General features: G+C 39.4%; 1 protein-coding gene across 2 annotated transcripts in view; it reads left to right on the forward strand.

Moving 5' to 3' along the window:
• The first annotated feature begins 5,087 nt into the window (after positions 1-5,087).
• Positions 5,088-23,307, forward strand: part of ZDHHC17 (zinc finger DHHC-type palmitoyltransferase 17) — a 91,583-nt gene continuing 73,363 nt past the window's right edge. For both annotated transcript variants that reach the window (XM_049627440.1, XM_049627441.1), the window contains exon 1: positions 5,088-5,267. In XM_049627440.1, the coding sequence (XP_049483397.1) occupies positions 5,175-5,267 (93 nt within the window). In that variant the 5' untranslated portion in view covers positions 5,088-5,174. The remainder of the gene's footprint in view (positions 5,268-23,307) is intronic.

Genomic DNA, 23,307 nt, shown 5'->3' on the forward strand with positions numbered 1-23,307 from the left:
CCTTGCATGGTCATACCTTGTTATTTCCAGAGGAATAGTAAAATGATGGGAGTCTTGGTGCCTAACAAGAAAAATTTTTTTCCAGGTACTGAATGAGAGACCCTGGGTATTGCAAGGGCTCTGATCTGTGAGGCTCCTGGGTACTCAACGCGCCTTCACAAGGGAATCTTGTCTTCAATGAGTGCACTCACTCCCCACAATCTCCCATTTCCTGGCAGCAGGACACTTTCTAAGTTCAGATCCAGCAATCTATACTCTTGCTCCCTGGACAATCCTTTCTCCTTCTCTCCCCCGCCCCCCTTCATTATACACATTGTTGTTTCAAATCCTCGTTATTTTTAAACACAAAGTTCCATTGTCTTTCTCGTTGATGGCTCTTGAGGGCCGACCCAAGTGACTAGTACTGATTCCCTTCTCTTTAGGGATGTGACCAGCTCAGTTTTTAAACATTCCCTGGAAAGGAAGAATTTGCACACCACACCTCCCTCCTTCCCCCCAATAACAAACATTGGGGGGTTTGTTACACATTCCTTTTAAGGGAGTAAAACTTAGGGGAAAAAAAACTGTTCTATTAAATCAAACTGGATGTTTTGATCCTGTTGTATTCTTGTAAACATATAGCTTTGTAAATGATTTCAGGGGTTTCAGGCTTTACACACTGTATTAACTATTGCCGTATAATAAATTATCCCCAAACTTAGCTCAGAAAAATACACACTTATATTTCACATAATTTTAGTGGTTCAGGAGTCCAGGTGCAGTTTAGGTGGGTGGTTCTGGCTCAAGGTCTCTCATGAGCTTGTAGTGAAGATGTCAGCTGGAGTTGCAATCATCTGAAGGCTTGACGATTTGCTATTAAGGTGGCTTATTCATGTGCCTGGCAAGTCAATGCTGGCTGTTGGCAGGAGGCTTCACTTCCTTGCCATGTGGATCTTTCCACAGGGCTGCATGAGTGTCTTCATGACACGGCAGCTGGATCCTCCAGAAATGGTAATCCAAGAGAGAATAAGGCAGATTCCACAATGCCTTTCAGGATGCAGCCTCAAAAGTCATACATAGTTTTTCTGTACTATCTTACTGGTTATGCACATCAGCCCTATTTAGTGTGGGAGGGCACTAACCAAAAGTGTGAACACCAGAAGATGAGAATTGTTGGCTTAGAAGTTGACTATTGCATATGTCAAATTCTACATATTTCCTTTAATTCCCCAGCTTCATTTTATCTACATCAATGATTCATACAGAATGAGTGCAAAAATATTAGTCTCATTTCATTTAAAATAAGATTATAGAGTATTGCTATATGTGCTTGCTTTTCTGTGTTAAAAAAGCAATATCTCGCCCCATCCTAGTTTTTTTTTTTTAATGTTTTATTATTTTTGAGAGTGAGAGGGTATATGCTCCTTTGGAGGACGGGGAGGGGGAGAACACAAGATCAAAAGCAGGCTCTGTGCTGACAGCTGCTCAAACTCAGGAACCATGAGATCATGACCTGAGCCGAAGTCAGATGCTTAACCACTGAGCCACCCAGGCACCCCATCTCATCCCAGTTTTAAGTAGGTGGTATCTTATTTGGTTCTAGAGTCCACAATTCTAGTGAGATATAGAAATTTATGAAATGGCTTATAGGAAAATCTGACAATGATCTCACTAGAATTCAAAGGACTAGAACTACTGAACCTCATTTAGCTAAGTCACATAATCTGTATGGTTATTTTAAGTTATCTCTTTGTTGTGGTTACTAATTATAGCATTTCACTGAACAAATGTTTAATACAGTATTAAATGGAACAAATAATAATTCACTGAGGATAATTACAACAGAAAAAATGTGGGGTAGAACCAAGAACAGTAGATGGGGAAGAGTCAGGAGGTTTTTTAGATGTAGTTCTGCTACTACCTAGTTTTGTTACTTTAAGCAGGTTTCTTAAATTTCCCTATTTGTGAAATTCTGGAGTTAGACTAGAACTGGATGATCTCTAATTACGACTTTAGCTCCAGTAGTCTCTGAAATTACCTATGAAGCCACATCTATGTAATTATTCCCCATTCTTCTCTGCTTCTAAATCCATTTCACAGTTCTTCTCTAACAAGGTCCATTTTCTCTTTGTATTTTATTCTTCCAGCAATTATTCTGCATTCCTCCATAATCCTACGCTATCCTTTGCCAGTTTATCCATTGACATGTCTACTTTCTTGGCTGTCCTTAGTAGCACCCTGAATATATTGTCTCAAAACTGCATGTAGATAAGAACTCTGCAATTACGACGATGGACTCTGATTTTTATCTATATGGTTCATTTTGGTCCATATTGAACCTCACCCAAGCATATTCAATATATTTTCCTAAGAATGGCTGCTCTTAATCCTGATTTCTTTTTTATTTCAGTAACTATTGTTCTCAGTCATACAGCAATGAGCAAGGCAAACATGGAGTCCGGTTGTGTAGTTTCAACTTCTTTTCACCCACTTTTAGTATTCTGTCTATGTTTAAGTTGTAGAACTCCCGTGGGGCACCTGGGTGGCTCAGTTGGTTGAGCATCCCACTTTGGCTCAGGTCATGATCTCACCATTTGTGAATTTAAGCCCCACATCTGACTCGTTGCTGTCAGCACAGAGCCTGACTTGGATCCTCTGTCCCCCACTCTCTCTCTGCCCCTCCCCTGCTTGCACTCTCTCTCACAAAAATAAATAAAACATTAAAAAAAAAAAAGTTGTAGAATTCCCAGAAGTCACAAATAAAAGTGTCTACAGCAGCCAGGCAATGAAAATGAGTGAGGCAGGAGAGCCATTAGTCCAGGAGAGACCAAACAAAGAGGCCCAGATCTCTCATGTTTTCCAGATAAATTAGAAATCTAGATTTTATTTTAAGTTTTAATGTATTTACTTGGAGAGAGAGAGAGAGAGCACGAGCAGGGAAAAAGCAGAGAGAGAGGAGAGAAACAATCTCAAGCAGGTTCCACACTGGCAGCACGGAGCCACATGCGGGGCTTGATCTCACAAACCATGAGATCATGACCTGTGCCAAAATCCAGAGTTGGACACTTAACCAACTGAACCACCCAGGCACCCTGAAATCTAGATTTTAAAGTAAATCTCCTGCTTTATTGAATTTTGGGATCTACTTAAAAGACATTTGGAAAACTACCACGTGGGCCAAATGAAACATTTTTGCTGGCTGAATTTGGCCATTGATCTTTCCATTTAGGACCTCTGTGAGCCTAAGATCACTAGCAAGGCTAAATATCTTCATTTTTTAAAAAACTCATATGCCCCAACATTCCACATAGCTGGGCACCCATGACACATTCTTTCCTGTTATCTATGCCTTGTCTCTATGTCACTCTCCCCAATTCAATATCTTCTTTATTCCATCTTCCAACTTTTTCACGATTTCTTTTTACTCCTATCTTCTATTTCCAGTAAATCCAGGAAAAGGAGGAGCAAGATGAAAACTGAATTGCTGAAGTAAAAATTACTTCTGTCCATGTTAAAATGCATCTAAAAGCAGTTTGGAGGTCCAAAGGGAGAACCCTAATTCTGTCTAGTTAAGCATGCTGGGTAAAATGATCAAACTAAAAATCTTGGTTTGGGCTAGGACCAAAAAGAATAAAAATCAGCTCAGACTGAAATGAGAAAAAGCAGCAGGCAGTGCCTGGAGGACAGACAAGCCAGCTGCAAAATTAACAGAGAACCTTGTTCTTCCCACAGCCATTCAGCAGCTGTAAAATGCTCTGTCTACCTCTCATACTTCTCTTTTACCAATGATGCCCAGGCTATCTTAGCTATTTAATAGCTATTATTAGCTATTTTTATTTTATTTATTACTGGGCGCACCCAATTAGTGAACAGCCCTCTCCTCATGACAGCATCCAATCCCTGGTTAATCCCCACTTTTCCAAATCCCACCTCACAAATAGCGTCCAATCCAGAACTGATTCCCGCTCTCCCCAGACCCTCCTGACTCCCTTTGGCGGGAACCTAAAACTTACAAAAGACACTTCATCCTCCAATTTCCTGGTTTCCAGGCTTCTTCTGGAGTGCCCTTCCTCCTGATTTACAAATAAATCTGATGTTAATCAGATGGCAGTCTTCTTCCCGGTGGTTCTTTGGCTGATTTGGCTTTAACAGGAAGCAAGTTAGTATCAGGATCATGTTTCATGATTTCTGCTAAATTTTCATCTCAGCAGTTAAGGTTTATAGTTTTTAATAGCTACAAACAAAGATACATGCTTTCTCTAATGGTTCCATAAGCACATTTCTAGGAAGGAATTTCCCCTATCCCCATCATACAGTCCTCTAGTATCTGTTTAAAAATGGCTTTAGTCATTTTATCCGGTTCAAATTTCGGCGATTTCAGTTTAAGTGACTTCGGTTCTGAATTCCTGGGTTACATTAAAAGGTAGCAGATGGGGGTTGTTGGGCTTTGAGGGTGTAAATTTTTTATGTAGTTACTGTTAGCTCAATGAGGACGGGCTGGATCATTTAAAAAAGGCTTCTGGAAGAGGAAGCCCCAAGCTTCACCCGTGTTTTTCCGGGCGACCCCGGAGGCACAAATTGCTGGATGACCTTTTTGAATGTAGAGGAAAGGGGTGCGTCTGTCTTCTTCGGGAACGATGCACATTTGGATTCAAGCGTGACAGCCCAAAACCTTGTACCTGGAGCCAGGTGATGGTTCCACCCCGGGTCTCTGGGAAGGAGTCCCGCGGGTCTCTGGACAGGGTGCTCTTGGGCGTGGGCCGCCTCGGCTGCCCGAGCCTCCAGTTCGCTGCGCGGCGCGGGAGCTGTGTCTTGCTCCCGCGCCGCCTCCAGGTTTCCCGCGTTATTGACTCAGTCCCCCCTTGGCAGCCTCCCTCGAGCGGACTGTGGCGCACATCTGCCTCGTGCCGGGGGCCCGCCCCCGGGCTATGCTGCCCACGCCCAGAGCCTTCCTCCCGTCTGGTCCGGCGCAGTGCAGCAGAGCGCGCTCCCGCTCGGGGCCGGCCCGGCTCGCGCGCACGCGCGCTGGGACCCCCGCCCTCAGAGGGGAGTGGGGGCAGAGGGGGCGGTAACGGGGGAGGGGAAGGAGAAGGAGGAGGCGGCGGCCGCATCGCCTCCGGCGGGGCTCGAGCTCGCCCTCGCGCGTGCCCTCCGCCTCGCCCGAGCCCCGCGAGGGTGAAACGCTTTCTCCCGGCATGCAGCGGGAGGAGGGATTTAACACCAAGATGGCGGACGGCCCGGATGAGTACGATACCGAAGCGGGCTGTGTGCCCCTTCTCCATCCAGAGGTGAGGAACCGCGCCGAGCGCATTCCTTGCCCTTCGGGCCCCGACCGTTCTCCCCCGAACTTGCGGAGGGCTATGGCCTAACCGTGTGGGGGTAGTGGAACGTGCCGAAGTTGGGGAGGGCGGGGAGGCAAATCCAGGCCCGAGCGCGGCTGCGAGCGGATAACGGGGTGGAGATAGCGGGGCGGGCCTGGTCGGGGCGGGCTCTGGGACGCAGTCCCTGGCTGTGCCTAGAGGACAGAGGTGGAGATGTTGATGGTTCTGCTCTGTCGCCACGCTGCTCGCGGGTGCACAGGTGAGGGGGGCCTAGTGCTGGTTTGGAACCGCAGCTTACGCCCCTAGTCCTGCTCCAAGCTTCTCGGGGGCGAGGACGGAGCGCGTCTGGTTTTGATTTCTTCTCCTTTGCTTCGCTGTGGTGAATGGTGGTAGCTCTTCCTCCCATTTAGCTCATCACTGTGGGTAGTGCAGGGTAAGAACACAGTTTCTGTATAAAGTGATGTCCTTCCAGGTTATGCCATAGGCAGCACCTCGGGCACCTTGTGTCGGATGTCCTTATATGAGCGTTTGTCCTTATGCGATTAACGAGAGAGGTCAAAAGTTTTGAGAATAGAGCCACGCTTACACTAGCTTGTCAAAGTATGGGTTGTTTTGTTTTGTTTTTTTTGGTTTTGTTTGTTTTTTTGGAGCCAGGGGAAGACAGTGCAACACGTTTCCCATCACAACAGGAGTATCTTCCCATGTAAGTAAACAGTGTCCCGCTCCAGGATCTGTCATATTCTGTACTTGTTTACTTCTTAGTTTATAGCTGAGCTAGTGCTAGTTCAGTCCTGGAAGCAATTCGTGATGCATTCCAGTTTTCAATGATTCACAGTTAGGTGTGGGTCAGGTAGCGGCAAAGCTTACTGAAGAACTGTAGTTTTTATGAGGTTAAGGATGAAGACAACCTTTGTGTTGTAGTGAGGGGAACCAACATGGAAGTCTCTATCTGGTTACTTTACAGTAGAATGATTCTACTTGTTTCTGAACTTTGGGCTATATTGCATGCTTTTATTATTTAGTAAAATGTAAATAAAGATACACACTTAAACATGTTCTGTATTACTACTCAATCACCCTCTTACTCATCACTTTGCTTTACCACAAACAGATGGGACCGTTCCTTAGGAATATGCCTGAGCCACTGTCCATAGAAAAGGCTTCTCTGGATTTCTGAGAAACAGAGCTGTCCATAGAAAAGGCTTCTCTGGATTTCTGAGAAACAGAGCTGTCCAGTAAAACTAAATATTTTTGTGACCAAGGTAGTAAGGTTTTTAGAACTGTCATTGGAGCTTAGGCCTGAAAAATATACCAAGAAACAAAGTAGTTTTCAGATGATTTATTGAAAATAGTACTAAGGAATATTTATTATTCGTCTATTCCTGTGAAAGTTTCAAATACTTAAATATTGATTTTATGTATTTTAACATACTGTTCTCTTGGTAAACCTTTGCCTTGTAAAATAGTACATTGTTTGGTACTTTGGTAACAATCCAGAGATTGCTTGGTATAACGAAATGGCCTGTAGGCTTGAAATTTACAGACCAGTCTTCCGGGTGGCATGTAATAGGATGTTATTAGAAAATCGATTGAAAGTGGAAGTTGATATCGATATCTACCATTCCTTTTCACCTAGCAAACACAAAGTCTGATTAGATGTTATGAGTCTTAAGCTTAGAATTACAAGAGCTAAGGTCTTTCTGCATTTTTCCTGTGGTTAGTGTTGCCTGCATACCTGGTAAAGTTCTGCTTCCTTGCAGTATGTGCTTGGGCAAGCTACTTCTGAGTTCTAGCTTCATCGTTTATAATACTGGTTTGGAATAATAACTGATAGGCTATTGTGAGGATTGAGACGATGTATTCTTTTTTTGTTGTTAAAATAAGCAGTGTTTTCACCTTCTTTTGTAAAGAAACCCATTCTCTGCCTTGGTAAGCAAATAAAAATGCTTTTAACTTCTTTTAGAAGAGAACATAGACCTTTGGTCAGACAGACTTAGGTTCCAATCTGTATTTGTAGTAATTAGCCGAGGGACCTGAGACAAGCACTTAATCTCTTTAAGGTCCCAATTTGTTCATCAGAAATGGAGATGTGGGCTAGTTCACTTAGCTGTAAGGGATTAGGTGAAGCTGTACGTGTTGAGGATTAAGAATTGGCACATTGTAGGTGCTCAGTTAATGTTACTTCTTTTTCCTCTACCAGAAGAAGGAGGGAGATGTTACACATTTTGGTTTTGTTAAATGGTTTAGAGACTTGTGTGGACTTTAATTTATGGAATAGAATCTTGTAGGAACAAGTTTTATTTTACTTTTTATCTTAATTTAACACTGTGTCACAAAAATAGTTTCTCACTTAATATTTGTTGAACAGACGAATTATTATTTGTAGGATAAAGAAATAAGCCATTTCATAAACCTTCTGTTAGTATGCAAACTGTGCACTATTAAAACCGTTCTCAAGGGATTACGTAATTGGATAAACAGTGAAACCTTTTTAGAGATATTTCCTGTGAGAGAACCTTTTTAATTAAGTGATCCATTCATTTAGTCAGTCTTTTAAACATTTGTTTATTTTGTTTGGGTCAGGTACTGTGCTGGACTCTTAAGACTTTGGGATTTTTGTGTTAAATTCAGTGAGAGACAGGATAGGGTTAAGAGCCACTGGTGATAAGCAGAATTTGGGTTTTGCCACTTGCTATTATCGTGGTCCATTTACATTTGTAAAATTGGGTCAGTATCTCTTAGAGTATTTATTGTGAGTATTAAGTAGTATAATAATGTTTTTAAGTGTTTATATAATGTTTATAAAGCAGTCATCCCAGACTGAGGCTGCCAAACAAATCTAACCTTCTGAGAGTCCTGGCATATAGTGAATACTGGTGCTATTACTTTGTTTTCTGATGAAATAGGTGATTATTCATTTTATCATAATGGAAGAAATTAGAGGTTATTTGGGAAAAGATGAACTGATTATCATGGGATTAGGGTGCTAATCCTAACTCTTGACTTTAGGCTGTTGTACCTTTAACTACTCTTAGTTTTTTTGCTTTGAAGATAAAAGAGGTAGACTAGATGATCTCTTAAGATTTCTTCAAACTCTAATGTTGTGATTGTATGTTGTGAGTTTTCAGAATCAGTAGGTTTGAGCATCTATCTACTACATGCATAGCACTGTGCTAGGTTATATGGGTGAAAATAAATAGGATAGCTCCTGCTCTCCAGAGTTAATGATCTAATTGGGAATATATACGCTGTTAAGTGTGAAACACTTAACAGAAGGCAAATAAGTGCTGAATTGAGTAGTGTAGTCTGCAAGCAGTGTCAGATTTCTGTCATCTAGAATGGTTAGAAGAAAGACTTTAGCAGGGACATAGAGACCATATGTTGGTCTACAATCCAGCTGACTTGCTATCATCACTCTTCCGTTTCACCCGCTAGTATATCCTCAGTAAGCCTTCCTAACTCTTTCATAGAATGAGGCCACAATACCCCCCTTTGCCAGAGTATTATTATAGGGACTCTCTGTTTCAGCAAGATCTGACTCAGAGCTTTGAACTGGATTGCCTAGATTATCGAGGGCTTTCATCTCTTGTTTTCTTTTTTTCTCAATTTAAGAACTTCTGTCACTGCTTTTTCTTTAGTTTCTCTTTTTTAAATGGTATATATATGGGGTTTTTTTTTTTTGTTTTACATTAATTTTGTCCATATTCATGTCTCATTTTTTTGTTTAAAATTTTAAGGCAAAATATTACTGTCTCCTGCCTTCAGATTTAAAAAAAAAAAATCTCTTTTTTGAAGTTTTTCTTTAGTGAAAGCGATTTTGCCTTTTTCCGTTACTATTTTTTTGCCCTATCATGTAGTTAGAGATACATGTGTACACATAAGTAAATTAATTCATTTGCTTTCAGAAAGTAGATAGAAAATTTCTTTGAAAATTGCTTTTCTTCTTCTGTTGGGTTACCGGCACACTCTTTCCCTTTAAAGTATGTCTTTCTGGCCGTCTTTAGAATCTGATGCCTTTTTTTACTCGGGAGGAACGCTATAGGTCATGTAGTTGTAATTTAGATTTAAAAACACTGTACCTCAAGCGTAGTAGTCACTGAATCAATGTATATAAAATACAAATGCAACTGATTGGTGACCTCATAGATTGTGGCAAAGCCAAAGTTGCAAACTACTGACCTATAAACCAAATTAAATTTAGCTGTGAGAAATGCCATTTTACAGTTTTGACTTCTTTGTATTATTTTGCTCATTATTTTTATTTAGTTTGAGAGAATCATTCTAAAAATATTTAAGAACGGACTGTGGAGTGGATAGATGTAAGATAGAGGTTAAAAGTGTGAGTACTAGTGTATGGCTGCTTGAGTTTAAATTCTAGTGTTGCCACTTAGTAGCTATGTGACCCTGGGCAAGTTATTGAATTGTGTCCTAATTTTCCAGATTTAAATGAGAGTATAATAGCACCTACCTCATGAAGTTGTTGTGAAAGTTAAATGAGATAATATATGTAAAGTTCTGAGTCTGGTGCTTAATAACACAATACATGTTAGCTGTTAATGTTGTGGTAAGAAATTAGTAATTCTCAAGCAACAGTAGTATACATTATTATTAGGTATGGAGGCAACTAAGTAGGTAAGAAAATTAAAATTGGGGATTGAGGAGAAGATAGGCAGAGGACTCTATTTTAAGCCTTTTTTATATTATTTATTTATTTTTAAATGTGTGCTTTGATATGAGGAGTGTTTGTTGAGCATCTAAGTATGATCTTGATGCTTTGATAGTCCACAGAGTAATGGGGAATATAAAATAAGACATTGCAGAATAACAAAAGATTAACTGTAGGCCTCCAGATCCCTCACACTAGATGAAAGTGAGCATGTTAAAATTTTGTTAAAAGTTAAAAACCCATGGCAAACCTCTTTTCCTCTAGAAAGTATCCTAAGGTTATGTTAGGGTAATTAGGATTAGTTAGTTAAGGCATCTTGATATAGTGTACTTTTTTAATGGAACCTCCTATAATCACCCAATCCAAAAAACATTATTTCAATACAAGGTTACATGAAATTCTCTTTCACAGCATCATCTAACTCTAATATTATTTTGTAATTAGATTCTGTCACCGATAGGTAATTTAAGAATAAAATATCAAATACTTAAATTTTTTTTTTAATGTTTATTTTTGAGGGGGAGAGGCAGAGAGAGAGAGGGAGACACAGAATCCAAAGCAGGCTCCAGGCTCCGAGCTGTCAGCACAGAGCCCGACGAGGGGCTCGAACTCGGGAACAGCAACATCATGACCTGAGCTGAAGTCAGATGCTTAACTGACTGAGCCACCTAGGCGCCCCAAATATCAAATACTTTAAACTTTGGAATTAGAAGAATTGATTCAAGGCAATATTGTATTTATAGAAAATGAAAGTAAAATTCTCACCCATGTAATAATTTTCTAATTGTAGGATAATATTTTCTATTAAAATATCCTTAGAATAGAGCTACAGGCAACTAATTTGAAAGTACAGTGAAATTTAGCTTTCTGTGAAGGAAATATTGCAAAGAACTTAATTTCCTGAATTATAGAGGGATAAACAGAATATTTTTGTCTTCTGTTTTAATCGGTGAAAATTTGCCATATTACTCCATTTTCTAGGGTTGATACATTCTAAATATGATAGAATCCCAGATAAATTGCAATATTATAGTGTCTTAAGCTTGTCTTTGTGATTATCAGTGATTATTGAGGAGATGGAGATGAGGGGGTTAAATGTATCTGAAGGGTTTTTTTTTTTTTTGTATATATGTTAGATAGCTTGTATCTTTTTTTAATGTTTATTTTATTTTGAGAGAGTGAGAGAGAGCCTGTGTGCACACACCAGTGGGAGAGAGGGAGAGAGAGAATCCCAAGTAGGCTTAGTGCTGTAAGTGCAGAGTGTGACATGGGGCTTGAATTCACGAGCCCGTGAGATTATGACCTGAACTGAAAGAGTCGGACACTTAACTGACTGAGCTACCTGGGTGCCCCTAAATAGCTTGTGTTTTTCAATTGGTTATTTAATACTAGGAAAAATCAAGTGAAAAAATAGTAACCACTGATTGAGAATTTACTGTACCCTTGTGAATTAAAAAAAAATTTTTTTTTTTTAACATTTATTTAGTTTTGAGAGAGACAGAGACAGAATGTGAGTGGGTTAGGGGCAGAGAAAGAGACACACACAGAATCCAAAGCAGGCTCCAGGCTCTGAGCTGTCAGCACAGAGCCTGACGTGAGGCTCAAACTCAAGAGCTGTGAGGTCATGACCTGAGCCAAAGTTGGATGCTCAACCGACTGAGCCACCCAGGCACCCTTACCATTGTGAATTTTTAAAAATGACTTTTTGGATTACCAACATTTGTTAATTTATGAAGGATTTAATGAGGGATGAACAAACCTATCCCTGTTCTTATGATTGATAAACAAATAAATAAGTCCTTCACTGAAAAGAGAAGTTATTTGTTGTGTAAGAATCCTTGAGTTGCAAATGTCTCCAACCCTTTAAAAATTCTTTTTAAAAACGTTTATTCATTTTTTGAGAGAGAGCAAGTGTGAGTGGGGGAGGGGTAGAGAGAGAGAGGGAGACACAGAATCTGAAGTAGGCTCTAGGCTCGGAGCTGTCAGCACAGAGCCCAACGTGGGGCTCGAACTCATAAACCATCGAACTCATAAACCATGAGATCGTGACCTGGCTGATGTTAGAAGCTTAACCGACTGAGCCATCCAGGAGCCCCATGTCTCCAATCCTTTTAAAACTTACTTGGGCAAAAAGGAAGTTACTGATTCCTATAATTCTAACTTAGGATAGCAAGAGACTCAAGGATCCCTGGAATCTGAGCCAAGAATGTCAACAAGACTGTTTTTCCTCTATCCTCATCTCTGCCTTTCAGCTCTATTTTCTCCTAATGTAGGACAGCTTCTTCTCTGTAGTGGCGATATGGATGTGGACTTTTTTTTTTTTTTTTTTTTTTGCCATATGTCTCAAATATCAGCCAACCATTAGAGGGGGACTGCATGTTTTCCCTTTTCCACATTGGAATTGGGTTTTCCTGATTTAGGTTTTTTTCCATTCTTATAGCCATGAGATAGGGCCTGTTATTTGCTAAGATCTTTTGGTTGGATCTGGGGGAAGAACAGTTTCCTTAAGGAATGCTAGCATGTGAAATTATTTCTGTCCTCTATACTTTTAATTTAAAGAACTTTTTGTTTGCTTTGTTTCCAGCCATCCAGTTTTGTTGTTGTTGTTGTTGTTGTTGTTGTTGTTATGCTTTAAGAGATGTTGTAATAACATTGAACTCATTCTTAATGCCAAATGTTCTAGTTGGGTTACTGAATAACAAATAACCTAGACCAGGGGTTGGGAAACTTTTTGTAAAGTTTCCAGATAGTAAATGTTTTCAAGTTTGTGGGCCATATGAGTCTCTTTGGCAACTACTCAGTTCTGTGGTGGTCATATGAGAGCAGCCAAAGACAATATGGAAATGATTGGATGTGCTGTGTTCCAATAAAACTTTATATGTAAAATCAGGTGATGGGCCAGATTTGACCTGTGGGCTAAATTTGCCAGGGCTATATTTGTCCCTTATCTGGGCAATACATAGGTACTCCAAGAAACTTATATTAAAATACAGATTTCAGTGCATTGAATCCCATTAATCACTGGTATTCAGTAACTTTATCACAACTGGATTTGTGTGGGAGATGGGTTAGGTGAAGTAAGAATATGAGTGTGTGTGTGTGTGTGTGTGTGTGTGTATTAGAATCTTACTGAGAATTTTGTTAGAATACACTTATTTCCATGCACACCTCTCACAGTTTCCAATTTAGTATGTGGGTTTGTGGTATGCATATTTTGAAAAAGTTCCAGAGATGATTCTTATCTTATAAACTCTCATATTTTGTTCCCCGTTCAGTGATACATACTTGATATGTGGGAAAACTTTTACTCCAGGAGGAGGAAGGAGGGTAACTTGACATTTAATATATGAGGCATTGTACTTATTGCTATTCATGTTATCTCTTTGGTTTGATAGATCACAATAATGGTAATTGCTAACATTTATCAAATTATAACCATGAACTAGTCACTATCCTGAAACAGTTCTGCATATATATTCATTCATTTAATTCGTACATTTTTTCATACCTATTTTATAAATGAGGAAATAGAGGCAGAGAGAGGGTAAGTAACTTGCTGGTAAGTGGCAGTACTGAATTTGAATCCAGGCTTACTGTTTGAATTTAGTTGCTCCTTTTTAAAAGTGCAGCACAGTGTGATAGTGATAATACAGTCATAGAGTTGATTGAATATTATTATTTGCCAAGGCACTGGTTAGCAATGCCCCGGGATTACAGATGCCCTCATTTACTTTTCAAAAATTCTTAAAAGTTTTTTTTAATAGACTTTATTTTTTAGACTAGTTTTGAGTTCACAGCATAATTGAGCAGGAAGTACAGAGATTTCCCATATACTGGCTGCCCACACACCTGTACCACCCTCCCCATCAATATCCTGCATCAGAGTTACATTTGTTACATTTATGAGCCTACATTGATACATCATCATCACCGAAAGGCCATAGTTTACCTTAGGGTTCACTTTTGGCATAAATTCTATGGGTTTTGACAAATGTATAATGCATCCACTATTACAGTAGTATATGGAATAGCTGCACTGCCCTAAAAATCCTCTGTGCTCCACCTGTTCATCCCTCCCTTCCTGCTAACTGGCAATCACTGATATTTTAACTGTTTTCATAGTTTTGCTGTTACTGTAAAGCCACGTAGTTGGAATCATGCAGTATGTAGCCTTTTCAGGCTGGCTTCTTTACTTAGTAATAGCATTTTAGTTTCCTCCATGTTTTTTCATGACTTGACAACTCATTTCTTTTTTAATGCTGAATACTGTTTCATTTTCTGGATATACCATAGTTTGTTTATTCACCTACCGAAGGACATTTTGGTTATTTCTGTGTACTGCTCATTTACTTTTTACAGTTCTGAAAAGTAGGTATTATTGAACTGTTTATAGATTAGGAAGCAGAGTCAGAGAGGTGAGGTAATTTATTCAAGTTCACATCATTAGCAGTTGGCAGAGTTTATATTAGAATCTAAACTCTGACTCCAAATTCATAATCCTCGTATATACTCTGCCATATAATTTAATAGGCCAAAACACAAATTAGTTTTGATTATATAATAGAAAAACTATCAGAGTTACTATCAGCTTTTGTTATTAAAGAAGTTAGGGGAGGACTCCGTTTTGGCAGTTGCTGTAAGGTTACTTTTTTGAATAATTGACTTGAAATCCTAAAACTAGATTTTTGTAAAAACACTGCTTCAAAATTTTTGTTAACTCAATTTATTTTTTTTCTTTCTTCTGCTTAGTCTAAACTCATAAGGGAACATATGTTTTCATTAATAAAATCCCTTGAAAGGAAATGAAATAACCCTAGGTATGGATCAGGGGAGGCTTTGGAGGGGTTGGAGATAAGTATTCTTAGCATTAAATCTGTGGTAGTAGCTGATGAGAGGACAAGTGCTGGCTTGAGTCTAGGCACCTCCGGTGTAAAACTTTTTGAAGAGTCACACTATCATTTGTGTTATCACCCTTCATTGTAATTATAAATATTCACTACTCTCCATTTGCATTTCTGTGACTATGGTCATGAATAAACTGTAGACATTCTTTCTAAGGGAATTTTCCTTTCTGATTGAACACTCAATACGAATATCCAAGATCTTTCTTTTTTTTTTTTTTTTGTTTTTTTGGGACAGAGAGACAGAGCATGAACGGGGGAGGGGCAGAGAGAGAGAGGGAGACACAGAATCGGAAACAGGCCCCAGGCTCCGAGCCATCAGCCCGGAGCCTGACGCGGGGCTCGAACTCACGGACCGCGAGATCGTGACCTGGCTGAAGTCGGACGCTTAACCGACTGCGCCACCCAGGCGCCCCAAGATCTTTCAACTCTTTGTGTAAGAAGTTAATTAAGTTGATTTCATAAGTTTCCATTTTCTAAACTTGTTTTTTCCTTGTCTTCTTTTTTTCTGTGGATAGTTGAATGTAACCAAATCCAAAAAAAAGTCACACTTGGGGGGAAAAAATTGACAAACTAGAATCTAGCACTATAAGATAGCAGACCAAATAAAAACTTAAACCTTTCTGAACTGTCATCCTAACATCTGATTTATTCTATATTGTTGAATAATATGTGTGAATTTTCAAGGTATCAGAAATTTAAATTCCAGTATGGGTTTTTGGCTTTTAAGAAACATGGCACATGATTGTTGTTAAAAATTTAAGGAGTATAGAAGGTGTACAGTAGAAGGTAAAGTATATAACCGATGCATTTTTTCTTAATACACTTAGGACATAGTTCCATCTTAGCATATAATTATTTTTACCATTCTTTGTAATATCTAGACCTGCCTTTTTTTTTTAAAGTTCTTATATTTAATGCAGTTTTATAATATTATTTGACTATAAACAGGGAAGTTAAAGTGTATATTATAAACACAGACACAGCCTGCTGAGTTCTGTGGTTCAGGTTGTGCAGATTATTATGTTAATCCTCAAATCAGTTTTCTAGGTGTGCAGGATGGTTTAGTGTTGATCTGGCTGTATTTCATGGATGTGATACACACAAAAAAACTTCCATGCTGTTCTGTCATCTTGGTTTCTCCTAGACCTGCCTTGTTAATGTGGTAGCTACCACCAATGACATGTGGCAATTTAAATTTAAACTAATTAGAATGAAAATAATAAAAAGTTCAGCTTTTCAGTCACATTAGTCAAGTTCCAAGTGTTTATTAGCTATGTGTGGTCAGCAGCTACTGTTTGAGACAGCACAGAAATGTAGAATACGTCCATGATTGCAGAAAGCTCTATTGCACAACACTGGTCTGGATGGGTTTTTTGTTTGTTTGCTTTTTGTTTTTTTGAGAGAGACGGGTGCACAAGTGGGGGAGGGGCAAAAAGCGAGGGAGAGAGAATCATTTTCAATTAAAAAATTTTTTTTATATTCATTTTTGAGAGAGAGAGAGAGAGACAAGCATGAGTGGAAGAGGGGCAGACAGAGAGGGAGACATAGCATCCGAAGCAGGCTCCAGGCTCTGAGTTGTCAGGATAGAGCTGGACAGGGGCTCAAACCCACAAACTGCGAGATTGTGACCTGAGCCAGAGTCGGAGGCTAAACTGACTGAGCCACCCAGGTGCCCTGAAAATCTTCTTTCTTTAAAATTTTTTAAAAGTTTATTTATGTATTTTGAGAGAGAGAGAGAGAGAGAGAGCGCGCACACAAGGGAGGGGCAGAGAGACAGGGAGAGAAAGAGAATCCTGAGCAGGCTCTACACTGTCAGTGCAGAGCCTGATGCGGGGTTTGAACCCATGAACCGTGACCTGAGCTGAAATCAAGAGTCAAACAGTTAACCGACTGAGCCACCTGGGTGCCCCTGGATGATTTTTTAACCATGTGTATGTTTTTTAAAAATATTTTTTTTTACTGCAGAGCCATTTTTGTTGAGGTATATTTTATTTATGATAAATTGCGTAAATTAAAAAATTTTAAGTTGATAATTTTTCTTTAACTTAAACTTTTTATTTTGAGATCATTTAGATTCACATGCAGTTGTAAGAAAAAGTGCAGAGAGATCTTGTGTACCCATTACCCAGGTTCTCCCAATGGTAACACCTTGTAGAATTATAGAGTAATATCACAACTGGGAGATTGATATTGAATCACTGAAGATATAGAACATTTCCATCACCAGAAAGATCCTTTGTATTGCCTTTGTATATCATGCTAATCTAGTATCCATTTCTGTAGTTTTTGTAATTTTAAGAATGTTATTTAAATGGAATCATAATTGTTTGTAACCTTTTGGGCGTGGCTTTTTTCAATCAGCATAATACTCTGGAGATTGATCTGGTTGTAGCGGACATCATCAGTTTGTTCCTTGTTATTACTGGGTAGTATATGGATATACTACAGTTTGTTTAATCATTTACCTATTGAAAGATATCTGGGTTGTTTACAGGTTTTGGTTATTATAAATGAAGCTACATTAACCATTTGTGTGCAGGTCCTGTGTAAACATAAGTTTTCATTTCTCTGGGATAAATGCCCGGAAGTGCAATTACTGGGTTATATGGTAGTTTTATGTCAGTGTTTTTAGGAAACTGTCAAGCTGGTTTCCATAGTGACTGTACACAACCAGCAGTGTGTGAGTGATCTGATCTCTGTATCCTCACCAGCATTTGGTGTTGACACTTAATGATTGTAGCCCATTTTAATACGTATATGATTGTAAGTCATTGTGGTGTTAATTTGCATTTCCCTAATGGCACATGATGCCAACTATGTTTACATGTGCTTATTTGCCATCTTTATATCCTCTTGGGTGAAATATGTCTTTATATCCTCTTGGGTGAAATCTTCATATCCTCTTTGTTTGCTAGGGCATACAAACACCACACACAAGGTAGCTTAAATAATGGAAATTTATTTTCTCATAGTTCTTGAGACTGGAAGTCCAACATCAAGGTGTTAGTAGGTTTGTTTTTTTCTGAGGTCCCACTCTTTAGCTTATAGATGGCTGCTCTCTTGCTGTGTCCTCACATGGTTTTTCCTCTGTGCTCACAGTGCCCCTGGTGTCTGTGTCCAGATATCCTCTTCCTTTAAGGACACCAGTTAGATTGGATTAGGGCCCACCCTCATGACCTCATTTAAACTTAATTCCTTCTTTAAAGGGCCTGCTCCAAATACAGTAACATTCTGAGGTACTGGCAGCTAGGCTTCAACAAATTGATTTTGGGGTGACACAGTTCAGCCCATAACAATGTCTTGTGCCAGTTTTTTTTCAATTGATTCTTTATTTTACTGGTGAGTTTTGAGAGTTTTTAGTATGTATATTAGACACTAGTTCTTTGTCTTAGTTTGCAGATATTTTCTCCCAGTCAATAACTTGTCTTTTCAACCTCAACAGGGTCTTTATTAGAGGATAAGTTCAAATTTTTTTTTTAAATTTTTTTTTTTTAACGTTTATTTATTTTTGAGACAGAGAGAGACAGAGCATGAACAGGGGAGGAGCAGAGAGAGAGGGAGACACAGAATCTGAAACAGGCTCCAGGCTCCAAGCTGTTAGCACAGAGCCCGACGCGGGGCTCGAACTCACGGACCGCGAGATCGTGACCTGGGCTGAAGTTGGCCGCTTAACCGACTGAGCCACCCAGGCACCCCTCGAGGATAAGTTCAAATTTTGATGAGATCCAGTTTATACATTTTTACTTTTATGGGCTGTATTTTTTTCTGTCAAGTCTAAGATTCTCCTTGCCTAGCCATAGATCTCAAAGACTTTCTTTTTCTTGTTTACAGTTTATAGTTTCATTGAAATATTGAAGTTCAGGATCAGTTTTGAGTTTTTTTTTTTTTTTTTTTCATAAAGGGTGGGAATTAGGTTGAGGGTTTTTGTTTTTTTGTTTTTGTTTTTTTTGTTTGTTTGTTTTTGTGGTTTTTTTTTTTTTTTTTTTTTTTTTTTTTTTTTGGCCTGTAAAGGTCCAGCTGCTTCAATACCCGTTGTTGAAAAGCTTACCTTTCTTCCACTGAATTAGTTTTACATTGTTGTCAGAAATCAGTTGAACGTATTTGTGTGTGTTTATTTCTGGGTTCTGTGTTCAGCTTTATTGATCTATATATCTATCCCTCAGCCAGCACTATACCATCTTGATTACTGTAGCTATATAATAGGTCTTGAAATTGAGTCACTGCTTTCTTACTTTGTTAATCTTTTTTCAGAATTATTTTAGCTATTTTGCCTTCCTATATAAATTTTAGAATAACCTTGTCTACATCTACAAAAATTTTTGCTAGGATTTTGATAGGAATTGCATTAAACCCATGTATCAATGTGGGGAGAATTGGCATCTTTACCATGTTAAGTCTTCCAATCCATGAATATGGTATGTCTGTTTATTTACATCTTTGATTTCTTTCATCAGTGTTTTGTGGTTTTCAGCATAAAAGTACTGTATATGTTTAGTTACACTGATTTCTATCCTCTCAGGCTGACTTATGGCGTCTCTCCAGCAGTTCTCATACTCCTACTTCATCAGTTTTTAGCTTTATCAGATTATATGTACTAGTGATTTCTCCCATCCTAAAAAAAAAATCCCCAAACCAAAACCATATTTTCTTTTTATCCCACTTACCTTCTGTCTTCTGCCCTATTTCTTTGCTTTTATTTATAGCAGAACTCCTCAGAAAAGTTGCTTATATTTGCTGTTCCCAGTTCCTTTCCTTCCCATCTTATCTTTAATCAGTTCCGCCTGGCATATGCTCTACCTTGTCAAAGTAAAGCAGCATCTATGTTGCTAAATCCACTGGTCAGCATGAGGCCCTTATCCTTCTTGACTTCTCATTTCCATTGATACAGTTGATTTCTCCTGGATAAACTTTCTTCACTTTGATTCAGGGAAATGCAGATCAAAACAAGGTATAAGTTTGGTACCCATCGGATTTCCTAAAAATTAAGTTTGGTAAATCCAAGTATAGTGAAAGGAAAACTGCATTGCTAGTGAGAGTATAAACTGGTACTACCACCTTAGAAAGTAATTTAATGAAGTTGAAGATACTCAAAGTCCTTTTATCCAGAAGTTGTACTACTAGGTATTTACCACAGAGAAACTTTTACAGGTAAGCTCTGTGTAAGATTGTTCATGGTTTATAACGGCAAAAAGTCTCAGGGAAATGTATGTTATTTATTCATCTAATCAAGTACCATGTAGCAGTTGCATTGAATAAACTAGAACAACATCTATCAGCACAGAAAAATCTAAGAAACATGATGTTAAGTGAAAAGTACTAGGTATGAAAGGATAAATGCTTTATGATGTATTTGTATATAATAAGATATTAAGTGAAACTCTTCTTGTCATCTAAGCATGTTTCCTGGAGCTCAAAGCTGAGGACAATAGCTGACAAAAGATCCCTGTAGTGTAAACAGAGATGCTGAACTTGATGGGAAGTGGCCATGATTTGTCCTGGAACTCTATTACCTCCAGCTTATACAAAATAGAGACTTTACTGGGAAGAAGGGCTCTTTGAAGAGTTATCAAGGCAAAATGGAGTGATGTAGTGTTTTTATTGTCCTTTGTAGGTTGCAAACAATTTCTTTGAAAGACGGGCACTTTTCAGGAGGGAAAATGTGTCTATAGCTGGATGTCTGCTGGGTTGCAAAAAATAGTTAGGCTTCTCTTGGGATGCTGTCTTGTTAAAGAATTCATGGAAAAGTGTGATTTGGGTCCCCTGGAGTTTTTGAAGGCCCAGAGATGGGGGGCTGCCGCTGCTTTCCTGGTGAAGTATAAAGGTAAGGGATACATAAAATAGCCTTGCAGTGGAAGAGCCAGAGACAGGGCTTCCTCTGTGTGTGCAGTGATGTTAAGAGTATTTCCTTTGGACCAGGCAAACACTTTAGAGGCTAGATAGGCTAGAGCCATCATGAAATAAACTTACCAAAAGAAAGTTTTCTGCTTGGCATAAGCAATCCCAGGGTTATACCACTAGCATAAGAGCTGAGGAGGAGTTTTAGAAATGAGCTAGAGAATGCCTATTTTATACCAGAAAATGTTACAGAGGGAGGTTCTGTCAGAGAAAACCAGAGCTGGACAATAGTTAGAATGGGAAAAATGAATTTCATTCGGGAACTATTACAATAGGGAGGAAAGAAGCCCCTCAGTATAGAACTGGGCTCAGTTCTGAATACAGCAGGGACAATTGGGGATTTATAACAGAATGAGGGGCTCAGTGGATGGGAATACTAAAAGGAGACATCAAGGGTAGGGGGATTCTTGCTAAACTAACTTAACAGAATTCTTTCTGAAAGCTAAACTGTGCAGTCCTAGTAAAGTTATGGGGAATAAGGGCGAGACCTAGTTGAGAAGAGGGCTCAGAGGACCCTGACCAAAGTTTGGTTAAGAGTTACTGTTTGTCCTCATGGGGTGAATTTCAGAAATCTCAAAATGCTCCACAGGAGAGAGACACATTATCACCGATGATTGAGGGTATTTGATAGCCAAGAGAAAACTACAGATAGCACCAGTTTATGTAATATGAACTTGCCTCTGTCCTATGGTAAGCAGAATGATGGCCCTCCAAAGATATCAAGTCTTAATCCCTGGAACCTCTGTTACTTTATGAAAGGAAAAGAGCTTCTAGGGATAATTAAATAAAGGGTCTTTAGATGGGGAAGTTATCTTAGATATCCAGGCAGACTCTGATTATAGTCACATGTATCCTTATAAAAGGGAGGCAGAAGGAGATTTGAACACACACGCATGCAGAAGACTATATGAAGCAGACTGGAGAGATTCGGAGATGCTGGCCTGAAATTGGAGTGATATTGCTACAACCCAGGGAGTGCCAGAAGTCACCAGAGCTGGAAGAGGCAAAGAATAGCTTCTACCTTAGTACCTCTTCAGGGAGCATGGCTCTGTTGACACCTGTGATACTGATGTTTGATTTTGGACTTCTGATCTCCAGAACTATAAGATCATATATTTGTGTTGGTTTAAGCCACTAAGTTTGTGGTAACCTATTACACCTGCAATGGGAAACTAACACACCATCACACAGTACTGTAATTATTGTTTGCAGAACACAGAAAACTGGATCACTAACTCTGCCTCAGGGAAACAAGGAATGTTGTAATGACATTTGAATTGTGAATTGAAGGATTTGTAAAAGTTTGCTAGACCTGAGATGGGGTGTGCCTTCTAAGTGGAATAGCTAACATGAGCAAAAGGACACTGAGGTTTTCAATATACAAAACCTTGGAATGGCTGTTAAACATACAGGATGCTGGTGTGCCTGGGTGGCTCAGTTGGTTGAGTATCAGACTTCTGCTCAGGTCATGATCTCACAGGCTCTCTGCTGTCAGCTCAGAGCCCGCTTGGGATCCTGTGTCTCCCTGTCTCTGCCCCTCTCCTGCTCTGCTCTCTCTCTCTCAAAAATAAATAAACATTTAAACAAACAAAAACATGTAGGATGCTTGGAAGGAAATGGTGGATACCAAAGCTGGAAGAAGTTGGGGCCAATTCATGCAATTTTGCATGATTACTGAAATGTTACCGTTTTACCCCTATATACATGATTATAGATTTTAAACAGGGAAGTGATTGGAACAGCAAGGTAGACAGACTATTTGAGAAGGTATTATAGAGGCAATAACAGAAAAGAACTGATGAATTTGTTTGGAGAAAAATAGTAAGACTTGGTAGCTAATTAATTACACCTGAAGTGCACCTGGGTGGCTCAGTTGGTTAAGCGTCTGACTTTGGCTCAGGTCATGATCTTACAGTTTGTGAGTTTGAACCCTGCATCAGGCTCTGTGCTGACAGCTCAGAGCCTGGAGCCTGCTTCAGATTCTGTGTCTCCCTTTCTCTCTGCCCCTCCCCTGCTCACATTCTGTCTCTCTCTCTCTCTCTCTCTCTCTCTCTCTCAAAAATAAATAAACATTAAAAAAAATAATAATTACACCTGAAATTTTGGGAGACTAAATCCAGATTGAATGAGATTTAGTATGAACATTTTGGTAGTTGGAAATGCCTTTTAGTAAATCATACAGGAAGGAGGAAAAACGTATTGTGGAGGTGGTGAGGAGGAAAAAAAAATGATTAGATGATCTTTTATTTTTTTTAATTTTTTTTTTTAAGTTTATTTATTTTTGGGACAGAGAGAGACAGAGCATGAACGGGGGAGGGGCAGAGAGAGAGGGAGACACAGAATCGGAAACAGGCTCCAGGCTCCGAGCCATCAGCCCAGAGCCCGAAGCGGGGCTCGAACTCACGGACCGCGAGATCGTGACCTGAGCCGAAGTCGGACGCTTAACCGACTGAGCCACCCAGGTGCCCCTAGATGATCTTTTAAAATTGTACATCTGGGGCGCCTGGGTGGCGCAGTCGGTTAAGCGTCCGACTTCAGCCAG

This window comes from Panthera uncia, chromosome B4, assembly GCF_023721935.1.
Source record: "Panthera uncia isolate 11264 chromosome B4, Puncia_PCG_1.0, whole genome shotgun sequence".
Lineage (NCBI taxonomy): Eukaryota > Metazoa > Chordata > Mammalia > Carnivora > Felidae > Panthera > Panthera uncia.